The sequence below is a fragment of the Oncorhynchus mykiss genome, chromosome 12 (genome assembly GCF_013265735.2).
Source record: "Oncorhynchus mykiss isolate Arlee chromosome 12, USDA_OmykA_1.1, whole genome shotgun sequence".
Classification (NCBI taxonomy): Eukaryota; Metazoa; Chordata; class Actinopteri; order Salmoniformes; family Salmonidae; genus Oncorhynchus; species Oncorhynchus mykiss.
Window position 1 is genome coordinate 87921786 of NC_048576.1, and position 23702 is coordinate 87945487.

The following is a 23702-nucleotide window of genomic DNA, read 5'->3' on the forward strand; positions in this document are numbered from 1 at the left end:
TTGCTGTACAGCCTGACGATGTGGATCACTGTAAGTAGTCTACATACCTTTGTTAAAAATGTGTCTTCTGACAAGTCCATTTGCTGAATTTGTTTTTAAAAATGATTACCTACTAACATCTAGTACTGGACTGTATATGGCTCTTATGTATCTGTGCTCTCTTTCTGCAGATACCTATTGTGAGAGTTGCTTGACTACAGCCCAAGCTAGGATTGATATGCCTGTTGTCATTCACGTGAAGTGTGTTCAAGAGGGCTAGTAGACAGTCATGGAAGGCATTGCTGTTGCTCTCTTGCTACATTGAAGAGCATCAGACCAGGCATTGTTGCTACACTCTTGCTACATTGAAGAGCATCAGACCAGGCACTGTTGCTACACTCTTGCTACATTGAACCACAGTGTGACAACAGAAGGCATTTGCTTGATCCTCAGATATAGAAATAGAGTTATTAGAATCATTGATTCATGCTCTTTTTTTCTTCTTCCAGAAATTGAGAGCAGAAGAAAGACACAGCAGAGTCCAGACGGGATGTTATTGAGAAGCTAGTCAGTGGTGCTGTGCACCAAGATATAGATGCTAAAATCCCCACTGAACACATTTTAATGTAACTATGTTCAACTGTACCAACTCTGTTTATTTAATCTCCAAAATTCTCTTAGAATAAAGATATTTCTCAATATCATGTTGTTGTATGTTATTGTAATTTCTGCCATACTGAACTGACAATGCAATAATTTGTAGGTTCACCCACTAATGCAATATATTGATAAAGGATGTGACAACTATTATCTTAATGGAATCAAGTGTTCAGCCATCTGCCCTTTTCCAGAAACATCCATATTGCGTTTCTCTCTGTCTCATACAAAATCCATATCTGAATAAGCTTAGAAATAACACAGTTGGATTGAATTATATGAATTTGAATTGGATATTATTGATTATGCATTATACACTATTTCAAATGTGCTTTCATTTGTAAATTACATTGTCAAATCACTCAATTTGAATGTCAGTCCTGTAATACTTTTACAGATTCAATCATTATGATGTCTGAATAATGATTTATTTCAGAAATTGTGACATAGATAAAGATGTAGTATATTTAATTCAACTGCTTATAATACTAGGTAAATTTCATGTTCACAAATGCAAATGGTCTAATTCAAAAAACTAACTTTTTTCACTTTATAAATGAGTTTAAACAATATGGCACTACTTTAACTAAAATCAAAAACAAAAAGGCATTTAAAACTTGTATTATTAATTAATATGATTGGTTTGTTTAGGATTCCTGGCAACGTAAATAGTTTGTTTGTATGCTTGTTTTCATGTGACTATTCCTCTTTTGTTTGGTGATATATATATTTTTAAATCAAATTTAAAAATAAAATTATGATGTTCCATTTCCGTCCCAAATGCTTATTTATGATCTTCCCCTTTGGTGTCTATTGCAAAAAGGAAATGACAGGATTTCCTATTTGGGCTCAATTTAGGCCTGGTGGCGCCATCATCATATTGCTTCTTATTAAAATCATATTACACCTTTCAACATTGGAGGCTGATGCTAGGGGAAATGAAGGTGCTGGGGAAAGAAATGGAACTGGGCCTAAATTATGTTGCTAGGAGGCGCTGTTGCGACCGGAAGAGGTCGATGTGATGAGGACCATTTGACACAAACCTGAAACAGAAAAGAGAAATTCACGATTCTGAAATTCTGTAAGCAACAGAAACCATAAGACATACGACGCCAGGAGATATTCATTTGTCTTCAACTTTGTATTTAGGGGAATTAAAGAGATACACGGAGTCATTGGTTGTGGATGTCACGCTAGAAAATCAGGGTAAGAGGAGAGGGATGGGCACGGACAAAACCCGCTGTCAGTCAGCCACTGCTGGGCACAGCTGTAGAAGCATGGCTTGCTTCACGAGTCAAATACTATTACCATGCCGCAAAATGTATTGAGGATGCACTGTTTGCCAGCCAGACTATTCTGCTACAATGTATCAAAGTGTAGGCTAGATGCGCTTGACTGTAATTTGTATCATGCCATGTAACGTTAATGAGTGGACTATAACACCGTACAGTCCTACTGTGTCTTCCACTAGCCGTGGCTGTTATTTACCTACTCTGGGGGAACCAATAATAAGACAGGATATTCACACACTGACCCAGGTGACTTTTCATTACATATATTCATCCATGAAATAACCACATTATCAGGAAAATGGAACTGGTGTTGCGGTAATTATCTGACCATACTTATTCTGGTCGAGATATTGGGTCAGTGGGGCATTCAATCCGGCTGCTTAATTATTTGATAATGAGGATCTCATTCATTCTCAATCAATGTGGGTTAACTACAGGTTTAAATCAAATATTGTGTATGTGTGTGCTTGTGTGCACCTTCATTGTCTTTGCTGACAAGCATTCCCTTAAAAGCAATCACATTGATCAGAAACATGATTCTTCATCATGCCTCTCAGAATAGAATAGCATGAGTGGAATGTGATGATTGTGTGAGATATACAGTGACTAAAGACAGAGCCCTCCTTGTGTTTGTTTGTCTGGCTCTTCCAGTTGTTCATAGCTTGACAGCAGATAGTGCCTAACCTCAGGCCTTCATGGTTCACACACACTGCAGAGCTTCTTGTTGTGTTGACATTTAGCCTACAGGCTTGATCACCTGGCTCCAGTGTCTTGTCAAATACCCTCTCTCGTTGGTTACTGTACCGCTCCATGACTGTTCTTCTGACTGTGTCTCTGTCGTTGGCTACTGTACCTCTCCATGACTGTTCTTATGACTGTGTCTCTGTTGTAAGCAGCCATTTTGAGAGGCTGGAGCCCAAACAAGGACATGGAGAGTTACGAGGACTTCTGTCTGCGGAGCCTGGCCAGACTGCAGACGGAGAGCCAGGGGAAGAGCCAAGGCCAACAGACAGGTTGTGAGCCAACTTGTCCTGTGGAAGCTCTCTCCTTCATCCACTTCCATGGAAGGGCTGTGCTCTCCCCCTTGGTAAGGACATAGTCTGGGGGAAAGGGCAGAAGGTGCGGAGAGCTGTATAGACCTAGACATAACATAAGGTCAGGGGTGGGAGTGGAGTTGTGTCAAAGTGAAAACATGTTAACATGTTAAAATGTGTTTTTCTGTTTGTGAATTCCAGGATATTACAGTGTCTTTTTTCCAATTCCTCCCCAGCGTTGGATGTACTGTAGATGTATACCATGGCATTGTTGAAAACTCCTTTCTGATGGTCTTGAAAGGCATTCCCTATAACGAACAGTATATCAGCACGGTAGAATTCAATGGCTTCAGTTCTTACAAGATCTTTGAAATGTAAATCATTATTGGCATTGTTGATTTCGATTTTCATAATATCAAGCTAGGACTGATGGTTTGGTTAGCTAAACTAGCAAGGCTGTTTGCTTGGTTACCAAAGCAACTACGGTAGCTGTCTAGTAAACTTGCTATCTACTTCAGTGAATGTTGAACCCATTTGTACCTGCAAATGAATACATTTCAAGTGGCAAATGTGTTCAATTATAGCCATGGGATAAAAGGGATAATTAACAAGGTGCTATGTGTTCTAAGAAAAATAATGTCACTCCTTGGAAGGTCAGTCCCACTCCGCTAGTGTGTCGTGGAACACACCTTCCACATCGTTCATTATTGTCCATAGGACTCATGCCCCTTGTTGATTATCCCTTAAGTACATTGTATATATTGTAGGCTAAATCCTAATCATAGTTATTATCCATGCATGTAATTCCAACCTTCTGCATAAAAGGTGCACAAATGTTTGAGTTAAGTTAAGCATACTTATATCCAATTAGGATTCAGCCCAGTGAGCGTAGTTTGTTGTGATGGGGTTGACTTTGCTTTCTCCCACGACAACAACATGGTTCCCCAGGAGAGTTTGTGTATGTGTGGGTATTCTCCTGTCTGGGGTTTTGTAACTCTCAAGTTGCATGGTAACCAAATGCAATGATCCTTTGGTTTACAATGTGGCATTGTGAGCAATGGGCATTGAGTGGACACACACCATTATGCCCACACACACACACAACAAATATCTGGCTTAAACATTTTGTAATTCACATGTCTTAGAGAAAGAGTCACCATAAAAAACACGTCATTGTTTATTTTGTTAAATCACAGAGTATTGAAGGGGCAATCAATGGTTCAAAGCATATTCCCTGTCCCTGTTTGGGTAAAAATATGGGGATGGGGCTTGAGAAATGTAACCACTCAAATTCATAGACAGACGTGGCTGACCATCCATGATATAAACAGTGTAGTTTTAACTATGTTTTGAGGCTATATAGTGTTTGTTTCCAAACATTGGAGTCAAAACAAGCTTATTTTGGGGGTTCTGATGGACTACTACAGCTGAACTAAACTCATAAGTTATATTCTTCAACAAACAATAGGTACATATAACTCATTTAAGTCCAAATATTCATGCAACTACAGATTGCCCTTTTAGTCATCGCTGGATATGACACACACATCTTACCAATAAAACTCAATAGTAGCATCAGTCTGGATCAATGTATGACCACTTCATGAACGTAGTTTTATTGGAAAAAGTATCCCTCTTTGCCAGGGGGAGGAGAGCATCATTATGCCCCCTAAGAAATGTTACTTGTCCCCACCGGGGTGGGGGTGTTGTCTGATCCATGTTGTCTTACTGCTGCCTGATTACGTTTACTGGGAGGAGCTGTGTGAAGGAAATGTTTGTGAGAGTGGGGATAGAGAGGGGTGTGTGTTTGTGCATGCCTTGTGGGTTTGTGTGTGTGCATCTGTGCGTACGTGTGCAGGAGATGAGGTGGAAACTGAGCTGCACTTCCTCCTGCCAAATGTATGACCATAGAGACACATACTTCCCTCAGATTACACAGACCCACAAATAATTTGAAAATAAATCAAATTTGGATAAACTCCCATATCTATTAGGTAAAATACATCACCACAGCAAGATTTGTGACCTGTTGCCACAAGAAAAGGGCAACCAGTGAAGAACAAACACCATTGTAAATACAACTCATATTTATGTTTATTTATTTTCACTTATGTACTTTAACTATTTGAACATCGTTATAACACTGTATATAGACATAATATAACATTTGAAATGTCTCTATTCCTTTGGAGCTTTTGTTGAGTGTAATGTTGACTGTTCATTTTTTATTGTTTATTTAACTTAATTTGGCAATGTAAACATATGTTTCCCATGCCAATAAAGCCCCTTGAATTAGAGAGAGAGAGAGAGATTTGAGAGAGAGAGATTTGAGAGCTGATTAGAGGGAAAGTCATTAGACCTACTCTGGCTCCGTCCCACATTCCAGAACTTGACTGTTGTGTTCTAAGGAAGAAGTACCCTACACTCTTAGAAAAAAAGGGTTGCAAAAGGGTTCTTCAGCTGTCCCCAAAGGAGAAACCTTTTTGGTTCCAGGTAGAATCCTTTTGGGTTGTATGTAGAACCCTCTGTAGAAAGGGTTCTACATGGAACCCAAAATGTTCTTCAAATGGTTATCCTATAGTGTCACGCGGAGCGGAACAGGTGAACCCAAGAGCAGACTCAGACGAGGAGACTGGGATGAGGTAACCAAGGTATTGATTTGAACACACGGGGAACATGGGGTGCAGGCCAGGGTAAGCTTGGGCGGGTTGCAGGAAGCCAGGTGCGGCGGCTGAGGCTGGAGCGAGGGGAGTTGGGACTGGGTAAGCGGGTCCGGAGAGGAATCCAAGGATGCAGTGGAGTGGGGGGGGGGTCCAGGACAGAGTAGCAGGATTGACAAGACGGGGACTGGAGACAGGGGCCAGAGTCAGAGCGTGCAGAACTGTAGCGGAGAGGAAAACGGTGTCAGGTAAGAGAAAACAGGCATAACACGAAAACAGGATCTAAGCAGGTACAAACCGCTAAAAACAGAGGTTATGATCCGGCAGCGTGAAAGTGGCAGGCATGATTATTTGTAGAGGTCTTGATTATGGAACGGGTTGCAGCTGGTGGGGTTCTGGTCTGCCTCCAGCACACCTGTCTCCGACCACACAATCACACACACACCGAGAGAGGAAGAGGTGGCAGGTTAGGGAGACACAGGATGAGAAGTATAGGGCGTGGCAGGAGCAGATGTAACATATAGGGACAGTTGAAGAACCCTTTGAGGTTCTAGATAGAAAAACATTTGCTAAGTGTAATATAAACATTGTCACATGGATTCCGAGAGACCCAGGCGAGAATGTGTGTTGGTGCATGCGCGCCTGTCTGTGTTTGTCTTTATCTGACTATGTATGTATTCTTGTTTGTGTGTGTGTCTCTCTGACTGTGTGTGTTTATTGTGATCCATCCTCAGCTGAGTGTGGAGCAGCGCAGCGAGATGTCCCAGTACAGACAGAGGGCTGCCCAGCTGGAGGTGGACAGACATGCACTACGCAGCAGCAGCCTGCTGGCCAGGGTTCAGGACATCCTGGACAGTGCTCAGGTCAGTCTCAGACATCCATTTCCCAAAGACTCCAACCACCCAAGCCGTAGACCAATAATCATCAACTAGATTAGCTGGATGGTTGTGGGAACATATTTCCCATATTAAAATCACTTGGAGCTGATTTCCTTGTGTTTTTACAGTTTAAAAAAAATCTCCAACAATGAAAATTCAACAAACATTTTTTTTTTGCTCAGAAATTTGGGGGGCCAAGTAAACCACCAGCTAGGGGAACCCTGCCATAGACTGTTCTCTCTGCTTCCGCATGGCAAGCGGTACTGGTGCATCAAGTCTGACACCAACAGGTTTCTGAACAGCAAAATACACTATCTAACGAAATGGCTACACGGACTATCTGAGTTGACCTTTCTATTTTATTCTTATTTTTGCACTGACTATGCACACTCACAGGGCCCTACACACTACGCACACTGATACTCCAACACACTACGCACACTCACAGGGCCCTACACACACTGATACTCCAACACACATACAAACACTCACTGATACTCCAACACACATACAAACACACACTGATACTCCAACACACATACAAACACTCACTGATACTCCAACACACATACAAACACTCACTGATACTCCAACACACATACAAACACTCACTGATACTCCAACACACATACAAACACTCACTGATACTCCAACACACATACAAACACTCACTGATACTCCAACACACATACAAACACTCACTGATACTCCGACACACATACAGTGCCTTGCGAAAGTATTCGGCCCCCTTGAACTTTGCGACCTTTTGCCACATTTCAGGCTTCAAACATAAAGATATAAAACTGTATTTGTTTGTGAAGAATCAACAACAAGTGGGACACAATCATGAAGTGGAACGACATTTATTGGATATTTCTAACTTTTTTAACAAATCAAAAACTGTCAAATTGGGTGTGCAAAATTATTCAGCCCCTTTACTTTCAGTGCAGCAAACTCTCTCCAGAAGTTCAGTGAGGATCTCTGAATGATCCAATGTTGACCTAAATGACTAATGATGATAAATACAATCCACCTGTGTGTAATCAAGTCTCCGTATAAATGCACCTGCACTGTGATAGTCTCAGAGGTCCGTTAAAAGCGCAGAGAGCATCATGAAGAACAAGGAACACACCAGGCAGGTCCGAGATACTGTTGTGAAGAAGTTTAAAGCCGGATTTGGATACAAAAAGATTTCCCAAGCTTTAAACATCCCAAGGAGCACTGTGCAAGCGATAATATTGAAATGGAAGGAGTATCAGACCACTGCAAATCTACCAAGACCTGGCCGTCCCTCTAAACTTTCAGCTCATACAAGGAGAAGAATGATCAGAGATGCAGCCAAGAGGCCCATGATCACTCTGGATGAACTGCAGAGATCTACAGCTGAGGTGGGAGACTCTGTCCATAGGACAACAATCAGTCGTATATTGCACAAATCTGGCCTTTATGGAAGAGTGGCAAGATAGCCATTTCTTAAAGATATCCATAAAAAGTGTAGTTTCAAGTTTGCCACAAGCCACCTGGGAGACACACCAAACATGTGGAAGAAGGTGCTCTGGTCAGATGAAACCAAAATTGAACTTTTTGGCAACAATGCAAAACGTTATGTTTGGCGTAAAAGCAACACAGCTGAACACACCATCCCCACTGTCAAACATGGTGGTGGCAGCATCATGGTTTGGGCCTGCTTTTCTTCAGCAGGGACAGGGAATATGGTTAAAATTGATGGGAAGATGGATGGAGCCAAATACAGGACCATTCTGGAAGAAAACCTGATGGAGTCTGCAAAAGACCTGTTGCTGGGACGGAGATTTGTCTTCCAACAAGACAATGATCCAAAACATAAAGCAAAATCTACAATGGAATGGTTCAAAAATAAACATATCCAGGTGTTAGAATGGCCAAGTCAAAGTCCAGACCTGAATCCAATCGAGAATCTGTGGAAAGCACTGAAAACTGCGGTTCACAAATGCTCTCCATCCAACCTCACTGAGCTCGAGCTGTTTTGCAAGGAGGAATGGGAAAAAATGTCAGTCTCTCGATGTGCAAAACTGATAGAGACATACCCCAAGCGACTTACAGCTGTAATCGCAGCAAAAGGTGGCGCTACAAAGTATTAACTTAAGGGGGCTGAATAATTTTGCACGCCCAATTTTTCAGTTTTTGATTTGTTAAAAAAGTTTGAAATATCCAATAAATGTCGTTCCACTTCATGATTGTGTCCCACTTGTTGTTGATTCTTCACAAAAAAATACAGTTTTATATCTTTATGTTTGAAGCCTGAAATGTGGCAAAAGGTCGCAAAGTTCAAGGGGGCCGAATACTTTCGCAAGGCACTGTACAAACACTCACTGATACTCCAACACACATACAAACACTCACTGATTTGCTCACACACACATACAAACACTCACTGATACTCCAACACACATACAAACACTCACTGATACTCCAACTGTCATGTTGTCTTGTCTCTGTCCTTTCCCTTCACCCTGTCTCCCTCTGCTGGTCGTGTCAGGTTACCTTTTCTCCCCTTCTTTCCCCCAGCTGTTCCCTGTCTCCTCCTAACTACCCATTCACCCCGTTCCCCACCTGTTCCCTTTTTCCCTCTGATTAGGTCCCTATATCTCCCTCTGTTTCTGCTCCTGTCCTTGTCGGATTCTTGTTTGTTTGTGTTTCATGCCTGAGCCAGACTATCGTCATGTTTGCTGTAACCTTGTCCTGTCCTGTCGGAATCTGCCGGTCTATCTGAGCCTACCTATGTTTTGTTATTAAAGAAGCTCTGTTTAAGTTAGTTCGCTTTTGGGTCCTCATTCACTCACCATAACAGAAGAATCCGACCAAGAATGGACCCAGCGACTTCGGATCCTCTCCACTCAGCCGTCGGGATCCAGGGAGCGATGCTAGGCAGACACGAGCAGGAAGTGTCTGCTGCTCGACATGCCGTTGAGACCCTGGCCACCCAAGTCTCCAACCTCACAGAACAGGTTCACCATCTCCGCCTCGATCCACCGGCCACTTCCAGGGCTTTCGAATCTCCGGAGCCCAGAATCAATAACCCGCCGTGTTACTCTGGGGAGCCCACTGAATGCCGCTCGTTCCTCACCCAGTGTGATATTGTGTTTTCTCTCCAGCCCAACACTTACTCCAGGAGCACTGCTCGTGTCGCCTACGTCATATCTCTCCTTATTGGACGGGCTCGTGAGTGGGGCACGGCAATCTGGGAGGCAAGGGCTGAGTGTACTAACCAGTATCAGGACTTTAAGGAGGAGATGATACGGGTTTTTGATCGATCTGTTTTTGGGGAGGAGGCTTCCAGGGCCCTGTCTTCCCTATGTCAAGGTAATCGATCCATAACAGACTACTCTATTGAGTTTCGCACTCTTGCTGCCTCCAGTGGCTGGAACGAGCCGGCTTTGCTCGCTCGTTTTCTGGAGGGTCTCCGCGCAGAGGTAAAGGATGAGATTCTCTCCCGGGAGGTCCCTTCCAGCGTGGATTCCCTGATTGAACTCGCTATTCGCATTGAGCGACGGGTTGATCTGCGTCACCGAGCTCGTGGAAAGGAGCTCGCGTTCTCCGTTGCCCCCCTCTCCGCATCACTACCATCTTCCTCTGCCGGCTCGGGAGCTGAGCCTATGCAGCTGGGAGGTATCCGCATCTCGACTAAGGAGAGGGAACGGAGAATCACCAACCGCCTCTGTCTCTATTGCGGTTCTGCTGGTCATTTTGTCACTTCATGTCCAGTAAAAGCCAGAGCTCATCAGTAAGCGGAGGGCTATTGGTGAGCGCTACTACTCCTGTCTCTCCTTCAAGATCCTGCACTACCTTGTCGGTCCATCTACGCTGGACCGGTTCGTCAGCTTCCTGCAGTGCCTTAATAGACTCTGGGGCGGAGGGCTGTTTTATGGACGAGACCTGGGCTCGGGAACATGACATTCCTCTCAGACAGTTAAGGGAGTCCACGGCCTTGTTCGCCCTGGATGGTAGTCCTCTCCCCAGGATTCAGCGTGAGACGCTACCTTTAACCCTCACTGTTTCTGGTAATCATAGCGAAACCATTTCTTTTTTGATTTTTCGTTCACCTTTTACACCTGTTGTTTTGGGCCATCCCTGGCTAGTTTGTCATAATCCTTCCATTAATTGGTCTAGTAATTCTATCCTCTCCTGGAACGTCTCTTGTCATGTGAAATGTTTAATGTCTGCTATCCCTCCTGTTTCCTCTGTCTCTTCTTCACAGGAGGAGCCTGGTGATTTGACAGGGGTGCCGGAGGAATATCACGATCTGCGCACGGTGTTCAGTCGGTCCAGGGCCACCTCTCTTCCTCCACACCGGTCGTATGATTGTAGTATTGATCTCCTTCCGGGAACCACTCCCCCCCGGGGTAGACTATACTCTCTGTCGGCTCCCGAACGTAAGGCTCTCGAGGATTATTTGTCTGTAGCTCTTGACGCCGGTACCATAGTCCCCTCCTCCTCTCCCGCCGGAGCGGGGTTTTTTTTTTGTCAAGAAGAAGGACGGGTCTCTGCGCCCCTGCATAGATTATCGAGGGCTGAATGACATAACAGTTAAGAATCGTTATCCGCTTCCTCTTATGTCTTCAGCCTTCGAGATCCTGCAGGGAGCCAGGTTTTTCACTAAGTTGGACCTTCGTAACGCTTACCATCTCGTGCGCATCAGGGAGGGGGACGAGTGGAAGACGGCGTTTAACACTCCGTTAGGGCACTTTGAATACCGGGTTCTTCCTTTCGGCCTCGCTAACGCTCCAGCTGTCTTTCAGGCATTAGTCAATGATGTCCTGAGAGACATGCTGAACATCTTTGTTTTCGTTTACCTTGACGATATCCTGATTTTTTCACCGTCACTCCAGATTCATGTTCAGCACGTTCGACGTGTCCTCCAGCGCCTTTTAGAGAATTGTCTTTTTGTGAAGGCTGAGAAGTGCACTTTTCATGCCTCCTCCGTCACATTTCTCGGTTCTGTTATTTCCGCTGAAGGCATTAAGATGGATCCCGCTAAAGTCCAAGCTGTCATTGATTGGCCCGTCCCTAAGTCACGCGTCGAGCTGCAGCGCTTTCTCGGCTTCGCGAACTTCTATCGTCGTTTCATCCGTAATTTCGGTCAGGTGGCCGCTCCTCTCACATCCCTTACTTCTGTCAAGACGTGCTTTAAGTGGTCCGTTTCCGCCCAGGGAGCTTTTGATCTCCTCAAGAATCGTTTTACATCCGCTCCTATCCTTGTTACACCTGACGTCTCTAGACAGTTCGTTGTCGAGGTTGACGCGTCAGAGGTGGGCGTGGGAGCCATTCTTTCTCAGCGCTCCCTCTCTGACGACAAGGTCCACCCATGCGCGTATTTTTCTCATCGCCTGTCGCCGTCGGAACGTAACTATGATGTGGGTAACCGCGAACTGCTCGCCATCCGGTTAGCCCTAGGCGAATGGCGACAGTGGTTGGAGGGGGCGACCGTTCCTTTTGTCGTTTGGACTGACCATAGGAACCTTGAGTACATCCGTTCTGCCAAACGACTTAATGCGCGTCAGGCGCGTTGGGCGCTGTTTTTCGCTCGTTTCGAGTTCGTGATTTCTTATCGTCCGGGCTCTAAGAACACCAAGCCTGATGCTTTGTCTCGTCTCTTCAGTTCTTCAGTAGCCTCCACTGACCCCGAGGGGATTCTCCCTGAGGGGCGTGTTGTCGGGTTGACTGTCTGGGGAATTGAGAGGCAGGTAAAACAAGCGCTCACTCACACTCCGTCGCCGCGCGCTTGTCCTAGGAACCTTCTTTTCGTTCCCGTTCCTACTCGTCTGGCCGTTCTTCAGTGGGCTCACTCTGCCAAGTTAGCCGGCCACCCTGGCGTTCGGGGTACGCTTGCTTCCATTCGCCAGCGTTTTTGGTGGCCCACCCGGGAGCATGACACGCGTCGTTTCGTGGCTGCTTGTTCGGTCTGCGCGCAGACTAAGTCCGGTAACTCTCCTCCTGCCGGCCGTCTCAGGCCGCTTCCTATTCCCTCTCGACCGTGGTCTCACATCGCCTTAGATTTTGTCACCGGACTGCCTTCGTCAGCGGGGAAGACTGTTATTCTTACGGTTGTCGATAGGTTCTCTAAGGCGGCCCATTTCATTCCCCTTGCTAAGCTTCCTTCTGCTAAAGAGACGGCACAAATCATCATCGAGAATGTTTTCAGAATTCATGGCCTTCCGTCAGACGTCGTTTCGGACAGAGGTCCGCAATTCACGTCTCAATTTTGGAGGGATTTTTGCCGTTTGATTGGGGCTTCCGTCAGTCTCTCTTCCGGCTTTCACCCCCAGTCTAACGGTCAAGCAGAACGGGCCAATCAGACTATTGGTCGCATCTTACGCAGTCTTTCTTTTCGCAACCCTGCGTCTTGGTCAGAACAGCTCCCCTGGGCAGAATACGCCCACAACTCGCTTCCTTCGTCTGCGACCGGGCTATCTCCTTTTCAGAGTAGCCTCGGGTACCAGCCTCCGCTGTTCTCATCTCAGTTCGCCGAGTCCAGCGTCCCCTCCGCTCAGGCTTTTGTCCAACGTTGCGAGCGCACCTGGAAGAGGGTCAGGTCTGCACTTTGCCGTTATAGGACGCAGACTGTGAGGGCTGCTAATAAGCGTAGAACTAAGAGTCCTAGATATTGTCGCGGTCAGAGAGTTTGGCTCTCCACTCAGAACCTTCCCCTTAAGACGGCTTCTCGCAAGTTGACCCCGCGGTTCATTGGTCCGTTCCGTATTTCTCGGGTCATTAATCCTGTCGCAGTTCGACTTCTTCTTCCGCGATACCTTCGTCGCGTCCACCCGGTCTTCCACGTCTCCTGCATTAAGCCCGTTCTTCGCGCCCCCGCTCGTCTTCCCCCCCCCCCCCCCCCATCCTTGTCGAGGGCGCACCCATCTACAGGGTCCGCAGGATTTTGGACATGCGTCCTCGGGGCCGTGGTCACCAGTACCTTGTCGATTGGGAGGGGTACGGTCCTGAGGAGAGGAGTTGGGTTCCCTCTCGGGACGTGCTGGACCGTGCGCTGATCGAGGATTTCCTCCGTTGCCGCCAGGTTTCCTCCTCGAGTGCGCCAGGAGGCGCTCGGTGAGTGGGGGGGTACTGTCATGTTGTCTTGTCTCTGTCCTTTCCCTTCACCCTGTCTCCCTCTGCTGGTCGTGTCAGGTTACCTTTTCTCCCCTTCTTTCCCCCAGCTGTTCCCTGTCTCCTCCTAACTACCCATTCACCCCGTTCCCCACCTGTTCCCTTTTTCCCTCTGATTAGGTCCCTATATCTCCCTCTGTTTCTGCTCCTGTCCTTGTCGGATTCTTGTTTGTTTGTGTTTCATGCCTGAGCCAGACTATCGTCATGTTTGCTGTAACCTTGTCCTGTCCTGTCGGAATCTGCCGGTCTATCTGAGCCTACCTATGTTTTGTTATTAAAGAAGCTCTGTTTAAGTTAGTTCGCTTTTGGGTCCTCATTCACTCACCATAACACCAACACACATACAAACACTCACTGATACTCCGACACACATACAAACACTCACTGATACTCCAACACACATACAAACACTCACTGATACTCCAACACACATACAAACACTCACTGATACTCCAACACACATACAAACACTCACTGATACTCCAACACACATACAAACACTCACTGATACTCCAACACACATACAAACACTCACTGATACTCCAACACACATACAAACACTCACTGATACTCCAACACACATACAAACACTCACTGATACTCCAACACACATACAAACACTCACTGATACTCCGACACACATACAAACACTCACTGATTTGCTCACACACACATACAAACACTCACTGATACTCCAACACACATAATATACACATACAGTACATTAGTAAAGTATTCAGACCTCTTGACTTTTTCCACATTTTGTTCTGTTACAGCTTTATTCTAAATCGGATTAAATCGATTTTCGACAATCGTCAATCTACACATAATACCCCATAATGACAAAGCAAAAATAGTTTTGGGGTAATGTTTGCAAATCACATTTACATAAGTATTCAGACCCTTTACTCAGTACTTTGTTGAAGCACGTTTGGCAGCGATTACAGCCTTGAGTCTTCTTGGGTAGTTATAAAGGGAGAAGGGTGCTTGTTATAAAGGGAAAAGGGTACTTGTTATAAAGGGAGAAGGGTGCTTGTTATAAAGGGAAAAGGGTGCTTGTTATAAAGGGAGAAGGGTGCTTTTTTGGACGCAGCCCATATCTGATTATTTGTGTTAATTCCCCTCTTCTCTCTGCCTCTCTTACTACAGGTGGACAAAGTACCAGAGATGGAGGGTAAAATGGATCTACCAACTCCACCATATTGCCTTTCCCCAAAACCTGAGACAGTTAATGGCTACACCCTGGTGACAGACTCCCCTGGGCTACCCAGGGGTGGTGGTGTGGTTGAGCTACACATTACGGATCGGCCCACCACCCCTCCACCTGAGTCTCCCATAGTCCTGAATGGGTACAGGGCAGAGGAGAGAGAGAAGCAGATAGAGGAGGAGAGGTGGGAGGTAGAGGAGGAGATGAGGAGGGGAGAGGAGGAGATAGGGGGTGGACAGGATGTGAGTTTCCAGAGCCTTCTGAGGAGGTCGAGGGAGTATGTGGAGAGAGAGCAGGCCCAGAGGGGGTCAAAGGTGATCGGCAGGGTCACTTCCACCACCCTGTCTGCGGAGAGCCTCTCTGACAAGGAGAACGAGAGCCGCAGTCCTCTGGGAGAGATGAAATCTGAACAGGGGTACAGCCTGCGCCACAGTCCGCTAAACCCACCTCAGACCCAGGCCCACATCCAGCACCAGAGTCAGTATCCTGGCCAAGCGCAAGCCCAGTACCAGGCTGTGTGTGACCCATATGACTCTCGGTTTAGCTGCCTCTCATCTGGCCTCCCCGACCCTTATGCCCTCCTGCCCAGCCCTGAACCCAGCATGAGTCCCCGCCCCCACCGCCGCCGACCACGTCCAGTGTCCACTGGTAACATCATGATCTCCTTCCCCATTGGCTCGGCAGACCTCATCCCCAGAGGGCTAGTGGGGAGGCACCAGGAGAGCACTGTTGTCATGGCGACAGGGGTGATGAGGTCACCGGAACGGGGGTCAGGCGTCAGTGACGGTAGTAGTCGTCGTGGCAGCCAGTGTGGCACCAGCCCGGTCCAGGAGAAGAGCTGCAGCCCAGTCAGTACCTCCGGAACTGGTTCACATGGGCATCATGACATCATCAGCTCCGGGTTTCGCCGGCGCTGCCACACCCTAGACAGCCAGCTCCACTCCTCCCATTCTGCCTCAGGACCTGGCATGGACCGCAGCCAGGAGAGGCTCCCGCGCTTCATGGGGGGAGTGCCTCGTTTTGCCCCGAGCCGTAGGAGCCCCGCGGTCCCCCTGAATCAGTCCTATGAGGTGGAGAACCCCTCGGCAACGCTGATAAGGCCCCACGTGAGACCCTTGACCCCTGACCTCTCTCCTTGCCAGATGAGGCTGGATCCTGAGGGGCCTCAGGGGCCCCATGATGGACGGATCACACCCAGCTCTTCCCTAGAGGAGCAGGACAGTAAGACAGGTGAGATAGAGAGATCGTTGTAACGTAGTGTGTATGATATAAGAGAGTGTTATGAAGAAAACTATACAGGGCAGTCTGTACTCTGTGATTCATTTGTCTTGAATGTAAAGTCCACTACTTTTTGTGCAATCATTGAAAATAATTGTGTGTGTGTGTGCGTTCATGCATGTGTGTGTGTGTGTGTGTGTGTGTGTGTGTGTGTGTGTGTGGTATGTGCGCTTGTATGTGTACGACCGGCCGTGCGTTTATGTGTCTTTTCTTTTGTGTGTGTGTGTTTCAGAGGAGACCCAGCGACGTGTGAGTGCTCTGGAGGAGATGCAGAGGCGTCTGGAGGAGGAGCATGCCCTGCAGATGTCTCTTCTCATGGCTGAACAGGAGAGAGAACAACAGCGCCTCTGTCAGGTCAGGACATGGAACCATAACATGTTGACCCTGCCCAATGTATCAAAACCCACATTTGTCACTATTCTTCCACAACTATCAGCATTCCTTCCTAGTTTGTGATATTATATATAGTATATGCAGACAGAATGTCACACAGAGAATTGAACTTTAAAGCTACAGTCTGGGATTTGGGAAGCTGTTTCTTGGATGTCATGGCCTGTCTGTCCTTGCATCTAGAGCTCTGTGTAGTATGAATTTGAGAGGGGTTACATTTCCCTAGCCCCACCCCTCAGCTGTATACCAAAACAAGTGTTTTTGAATCCCAGAATGTGGCTTTAAGTTCCATAAGTTTGAATATGTTAGCATTTGTAAAGTGTTTTGTTTGGCTGCTGTAGAGAAGTGACTGTTCAATCCTCAATACTACACATCCGTCACGGGACAACGCTCCTGTGTGTGTGTGTGTGTGTGTGTATATGTGTGTATATGTGTGTTTCTCTGTGTCTTTATTAGGAGCTGGATGAGAAGGGGAAGAGGCTGAGAGAGCAGGGGTGTGGCCGGCTCCTGAGTGGGGACGGTGGACTCAGTCCTTCCTGCCCTGGCCTTAGCCCCACCCTGAGTGCTACTGATAGGTCACCTAGACACAGTGTACACAGCATGGGTAGGTGGACTGTGGCATGGAAGAATAACTCACACACCCAAACCATCACCTTGGTAGATGTCATTGGGTTGAAGCATGGGGAAATATTACTATTTTTTCTACTATTTGAAATAGGGAGGTGCTTTACAAAACCCTTAGGGTGTTTGTTTTTTACCTCTCCTCCACTTGTACATTTATTTTGTCTTTTAATTCTCATCTTCATATTGTATTTGATTTTTTATGTGCAAATTCATCGATAAAATACAGACCGAACTGTTGACACAATACATGTATATACTACAACAATGGTTCCCCTGTAGGTCTCAGAAATGTAAAGCCATCTTGGCAGGGTAAGTTGTTTATTGCCTATTTACCTGTTTATGTGTGAATGTAATGTGTAAAGGGTTTCTTTCCCCTCTCTCTCCAGGTTTCTCCTCTCCACTGAGCTCTAGTGATCCCTCTCCCTCCATGCAGCCTCCTGTCTACCTCTGGGGGCCCACCTGGGGGGCCAGCAAGCCCCGGGGAAGGCTCAGTCAGGTGCTTGTGTGTTTGTGTGTATGCGTGTGCTTCTACATACAGTATATGTGTGTGGTTTCCAACTGTTGGTGCTACCTCTTGTGTCTCCATTTCCAGAATCATGTTCGATGTATATGTGTGTTTCATTGTTTTATCATACAATATATTTAATATAATACAATCTTCTCTTGACTGAGTGTAAGTTGATTTCCACTATTCCTTACTATGCTACTGGTCCTCACTCAGGTTGTGACAGTTGAACAGCAGAGGGCGCTGTGTCGTCTGGGAGCCATCAGTTGTGGGTTCCTCACCCGCAGACTGCTCCAGACAGAGAAGGTGAAACAGCTGCGCCAGACCATTCAGGTGAGAGCACTCTTATATCTGCACACATAAACACACACGTATACACAGTGTAGATGTATATAATACTATACAGTGTAGGTATGTAGGGGAATAGAAACTTAATCATAATGGAACTGAAACAGTCATATTGGACTTTGACTGATTTAAAGACGATCACCTTTATTAATTAATAATTTCAATGGTATGGTTTTAGGACACGCAAGAGTTCATCTGCTCGTTCCAGACTGAAGCTCCACAGAAGAGGGGATCCATCTCAGCACAGGACCTGTCTCTGCAGGAGAGAGTCAGGGCACAGGTAACACTCAGAGAGAGAGAGAGAGAGAGAAACACACACACACACACACACACACACACACACACACACACACACACACACACACAGAAAGTGGAACCGGATGACTACGAGTATTGATTATATTGTATGTGTGTCCCCTCCTTCAGTTGCGTGCGGCTCGATATGACATCCATGACATCTTCTTTGAGATGCCCCTGGAGGAGAGGCTGGCTCTGCTGCAGCTGGACAGAGAGGTCCGCACAGAGAAGAAGCTACGAGAAATGGTAACCTGACTGGACATTTCACCTTTCAATCACAGACTCGGACCAACCACAACACACTGAGTGGGACTTTTAACTGTCAGTCACACAAACAGGCCAATCATAACAGAAGGACTTAAACGTTGTCACTCTCACAATAATAAATCACAAAAACAAGTGTCAAGTCCCTTAGAAAAGTGACCTTAGACAAAACATTATTTAACTTTTTAAAGCAGAGCCTAGCTTGACCCTAAGGCCGCAGCTTGGCAGAGACAAATAAAGAGTTTATTTCCAAAACGCTATATCCACAATTTTTCACATTTGTGTTTTTTCGCCACAAATGATAACTTTTAGGTACCTTCACAATTTTTAATTCATAGATTTTAAGTGTGTATTAAAATTATTTTTAATTGTTTAACTGGAATGCAATGTTCATATACTGTATATTTGACTGTGACTAGCTATCTTAAGATGAAGGCACTAACTGTAAGACACTCTGGATAAGAGCATCTGCTAAATGACTCAAATATCAAATGTAAATGCTTTACATACAGATCTCATAAATGTTTTTAAATTTGGATGTCACAAATGTATCACTTGTACAGTTCTTTATAAAAAAAAAATATTTGTTTGTGTATAATCTAGCAGTATTGCTTACTGACCCTGGCCTAATACTTACTGACCCTGGCCTAATACATACTGACCCTGGCCTAAAACATACTGACCCTGGCCTAATGCTTACTGACCCTGGCCTAATACATACTGACCGTGGCCTAAAACATACTGACCCTGGCCTAATACATACTGACCCTGGCCCAATCAAATAAAATCAAATAACATTTATTTATATACCCCTTCGTACATCAGCTGATATCTCAAAGTGCTGTACAGAAACCCAGTCTAAAACCCCAAGCACGGTGGCTAGGAAAAACTCCCTAGAAAGGCCAAAACCTAGGAAGAAACCTAGAGAGGAGCCAATCTATGTGGGGTGGCCAGTCCTCTTCTGGCTGTGCCGGGTGGAGATTATAACAGAACATGGCCAAGATGTTCAAATGTTCATAAATGACCAGCATGGTCCAATAATAATAAGGCAGAACAGTTGAAACTGGAGCAGCAGCACGGCCAGGTGGACTGGGGACAGCAAGGAGTCATCATGTCAGGTAGTCCTGAGGCATGGTCCTATGGCTCAGGTCCTCCGAGAGAGAGAAAGAAAGAGAGAATTAGAGAGAGCACACTTAAATTCACACAGGACACCAAATAGAACAGGAGAAGTACTCCAGATATAACAAACTGACCCTAGCCCCCCGACACAAACTACTGCAGCATAAATACTGGAGGCTGAGACAGGAGGGGTCAGGAGACACTGTGGCCCCATCCGAGGACACCCCCGGACAGGGCCAAACAGGAAGGATATAACCCCACCCACTTTGCCAAAGCACAGCCCCCACACCACTAGAGGGATATCTTCAACCACCAACTTACCATCCTGAGACAAGGCTGAGTATAGCCCACAAAGATCTCCGCCACGACACAACCCAAAGGGGGGGCGCCAACCCAACGCAGACAGGATGATCACATCAGTGACTCAAAATACTTACTTACTAATACTTACTGACCCTGGCCTAATACTTACTAACCCTGGCCTAATACTTATTGACCCTGGCCTAATACATACGGACCCTGGCCTAATACTTACTGACCCTGGCCTAATACATATGGACCCTGGCCTAATACTTACTGACCCTGGCCTAATACATACAAACCCTGGCCTAATACTTACTGACCCTGGCCTAAAACATACGGACCCTGGCCTAAAACATACTGACCCTGGCCTAATACTTACTGACCCTGGACTAATACATACTGACCCTGGCCTAATACATACTGACCCTGGCCTAAAACATACTGACCCTGGCCTAATGCTTACTGACCCTGGCCTAATACATACTGACCGTGGCCTAAAACATACTGACCCTGGCCTAAAACATACTGACCCTGGCCTAAAACATTCTGACCCTGGCCTAAAACATACTGACCCTGGCCTAATGCTTACTGACCCTGGCCTAATACATACTGACCGTGGCCTAAAACATACTGACCCTGGCCTAAAACATACTGACCCTAGACTAAAACTTACGGACCCTGGCCTAAAACATACTGACCCTGGCTTAAAACTTACTGACCCTGGCCTAAAACATACTGACCCTGGCCTAAAACATACTGACCCTGGCCTAAAACATACTGACCCTGGCCTAAAACATGTTTACCCTAGACTAAAACATACTGACCCTGGCCTAAAACATACTGACCCTGGCCTAAAACATACTGACCCTGGCCTAAAACATACTGACCCTGGCCTAAAACATGTTTACCCTAGACTAAAACATATTGACCCTGGCCTAAAACATACTGACCCTGGCCTAAAACATACTGACCCTGGCCTAAAACATGTTTACCCTAGACTAAAACTTACTGACCCTGGCCTAAAACATACTGATCCTGGCCTAAAACATACTGACCCTGGCCTAAAACTTACTGACCCTGGCCTAAAACATACTGACCCTGGCCTAAAACATACTGACCCTGGCTAAAAACATACTGACCCTGGCCTAAAACATACTGACCCTAGCCTAAAACATACTGACCCTGGCTAAAAACATACTAACCCTGGCTAAAAACATGTTTACCCTGGCCTAAAACATACTGACCCTAGCCTAAAACATACTGACCCTGGCCTAAAACATACTGACCCTGGCCTAAAACATACTGACCCTGGCCTAAAACATACTGACCCTGGCCTAAAACTTACTGACCCCCTGGCCTAAAACATACTGACCCTGGCCTAAAACATACTGACCCTGGCTAAAAACATACTGACCCTGGCCTAAAACATACTGATCCTGGCCTAAAACATACTGACCCTGGCCTAAAACTTACTGACCCCCTGGCCTAAAACATACTGACCCTGGCCTAAAACATACTGACCCTGGCTAAAAACATACTGACCCTGGCCTAAAACATACTGACCCTAGCCTAAAACATACTGACCCTGGCTAAAAACATGTTTACCCTGGCCTAAAACTTACTCACCCTAGCCTAAAACATACTGACCCTGGCCTAAAACATACTGTTGATGATTCTGATGTGTAACTGTATCTGACAATCTGCTGGCTGTGTGTGTGTGTGTCTGTGCGTGTGGTCGATAGGAGAAAGCCAGGAGTCCTAATGACAGAGTGCTGTCTGTTGCCACACAGAGGTCACTGGACAGGAAGAAGAGGTGAGGGGGTTGAGTCCTGTGGGACTGGTTAGATGATGGATCTGTAATCAAACCAGATGCCTTATTCAGATTTGTACCAGGAGATCAGACTATGATAACATATCACAAATATATTTATTTGGCTGACATTATTGAGGTAGAAGCATAATTATTCTGATGTGTATGGTTCTGTTCTCTCAGGGTGGGTGAGTCTCCAGGACAAGCCAGGAAAGTACAGAAGAAGCCAAAGAGCCCTCCCACTAACAGGTACAGTAGACAGCAAGGAGTTTGACTGCACATAAGTGGCTCTTACTGTCTCCTATACTTCTCATCTCTGACTGTCTCCTATATTTCACATCTCTTACTGTCTCCTATACATCACATATCTTACTGTCTCCTATACTTCTCATATCTGACTGTCTCCTATACTTCGCATATCTTACTGTCTCCTATACTTCTCATCTCTGACTGTCTCCTATACTTCACATATCTTACTGTCTCCTATACTTCTCATCTCTGACTGTCTCCTATACTTCACATATCTTACTGTCTCCTATACTTCTCATCTCTGACTGTCTCCTATACTTCTCATATCTGACTGTCTCCTATACTTCGCATATCTTACTGTCTCCTATACTTCTCATCTCTGACTGTCTGCTATACTTCACATATCTTACTGTCTCCTATACTTCACATATCTTACTGTCTCCTATACTTCACATATCTTACTTTCTTTCTATATTAAAAAAAGCTGTACATATGAAATAGTTATCCTCCAGATAGGGGAAAGTGTTTTCGGTGTCAGTACAGGTCAGTGGTACACTATCTATCTGCCCTTTCTGTATTTCTCACCTCATCACTCTCTCTCCCCCTCAGGATCCTGAAGCCAAGTCAGGGTCAGAATGCCTCTGTCCCAGGTCAGCTAAACCGACAGGGGTGAGTCCAGTCTCCAACATTTCTCTACTTCTCCCCCTCTCTTTATTTCTCTGCCCTTCTTCTTTAATTCCTTAACGCATACAAAATAAAAAATACAACTATAATTTATAATGAATAAAAATCACCCCATCTCTCCCCTCTCTCTGTCTGTCAATCTAAGACTGTCTGTCAGGAGCTGGTACAGAAATACCCCGGAGGACAGAGTGAGGCGCTCAGACAGCCTGAAGAAGCAGAACTCCCTGGGCTAACTGATTCCTCCCTCAGTCCCTCTATGAACCCTCACTCCCTGACCCTTGACCTCTGAGCCGTCTATCGGCCCCATGTTCCACTATGGTTCGACCACCACCAATGCTACTAGTCTCTCTAACCTCCCTCTGACCTCCCTCTAACCTCCCTCTGACCTCCCTCTAACCTCGCTCTGACCTCCCTCTAACCTCCCTCTGAAGGTTCAGTCCAGTGCTCTCTGCCCATCGAACACCCTACCAAATGTATTGTTACTATAGTTACATAGATTTTCTACTATTACAAACTTATAAACAGTTCATGTATCCCTTAGGTGTGAATGCTGCTGTGCACTCTTGTGCCAAGATAATTCATGCATTAATGCTGCTAGATAGCCATATTTGCTGCTTAACTTGCAAAGACTTTGTAGCTAGAGGCCTTCAGTAGTGGATATGTAGTAGGGAGAAGGACTCATAAAGAAGCATTACAAAAGTAAAGGAAGTAGATTCCATTAGTTAGCGGTCTGGATTGTCTTCTGACAGGTGGCGGCATTCCTCCTCTCATTTTTTAATGTAAAAAAAATGTCATCTTTATTTAACCAGGCAAGTTAGAACAAATCCTTATTTACAACGACGGCCTACCCCGGCCAAACCCGGACGACGCTGGCCAAGTTAGAACAAATCCTTATTTACAACGACGGCCTACCCCGGCCAAACCAGGACGACGCTGGCCAAGTTAGAACAAATCCTTATTTACAACGACGGCCTACCCCGG

General features: G+C 45.8%; 1 protein-coding gene across 2 annotated transcripts; it reads left to right on the forward strand.

The window, feature by feature from the left end:
• Nucleotides 1-1574: 1574 nt before the first annotated feature.
• Nucleotides 1575-23620, forward strand: LOC110538559 (centriolar coiled-coil protein of 110 kDa). 2 transcript variants are annotated; one of them, XM_036939058.1, is made up of 14 exons: nt 1575-1842; nt 2822-3015; nt 6357-6485; nt 14793-16080; nt 16361-16482; nt 16975-17122; nt 17529-17638; nt 17864-17980; nt 18174-18275; nt 18422-18538; nt 21721-21791; nt 21972-22037; nt 22647-22706; nt 22867-23620. In XM_036939058.1, exons 2-14 carry the CDS (start codon nt 2857-2859, stop codon nt 22952-22954), a joined length of 2577 nt encoding a protein of 858 aa, XP_036794953.1. In that variant the 5' UTR covers nt 1575-1842; nt 2822-2856; the 3' UTR covers nt 22955-23620. The 2 variants fall into 2 exon arrangements, with proteins under 2 accessions (XP_036794953.1, XP_036794952.1); XM_036939057.1 differs by having other exon boundaries at nt 2825-3015.
• The last annotated feature ends 82 nt before the right edge of the window (nt 23621-23702 follow it).

Excerpts from the sequence above, each read along its gene's own strand:
- LOC110538559 (XM_036939058.1), top strand. The coding sequence starts at position 2,857 with ATGGAGAGTTACGAGGACTTCTGTCTGCGGAGCCTGGCCAGACTGCAG. Across the intron at positions 22,038-22,646 it reads AAGAGCCCTCCCACTAACAG|GATCCTGAAGCCAAGTCAGG; the intron begins GTACAGTAGACA and ends TCTCCCCCTCAG. Across the intron at positions 22,707-22,866 it reads GGTCAGCTAAACCGACAGGG|ACTGTCTGTCAGGAGCTGGT; the intron begins GTGAGTCCAGTC and ends TGTCAATCTAAG.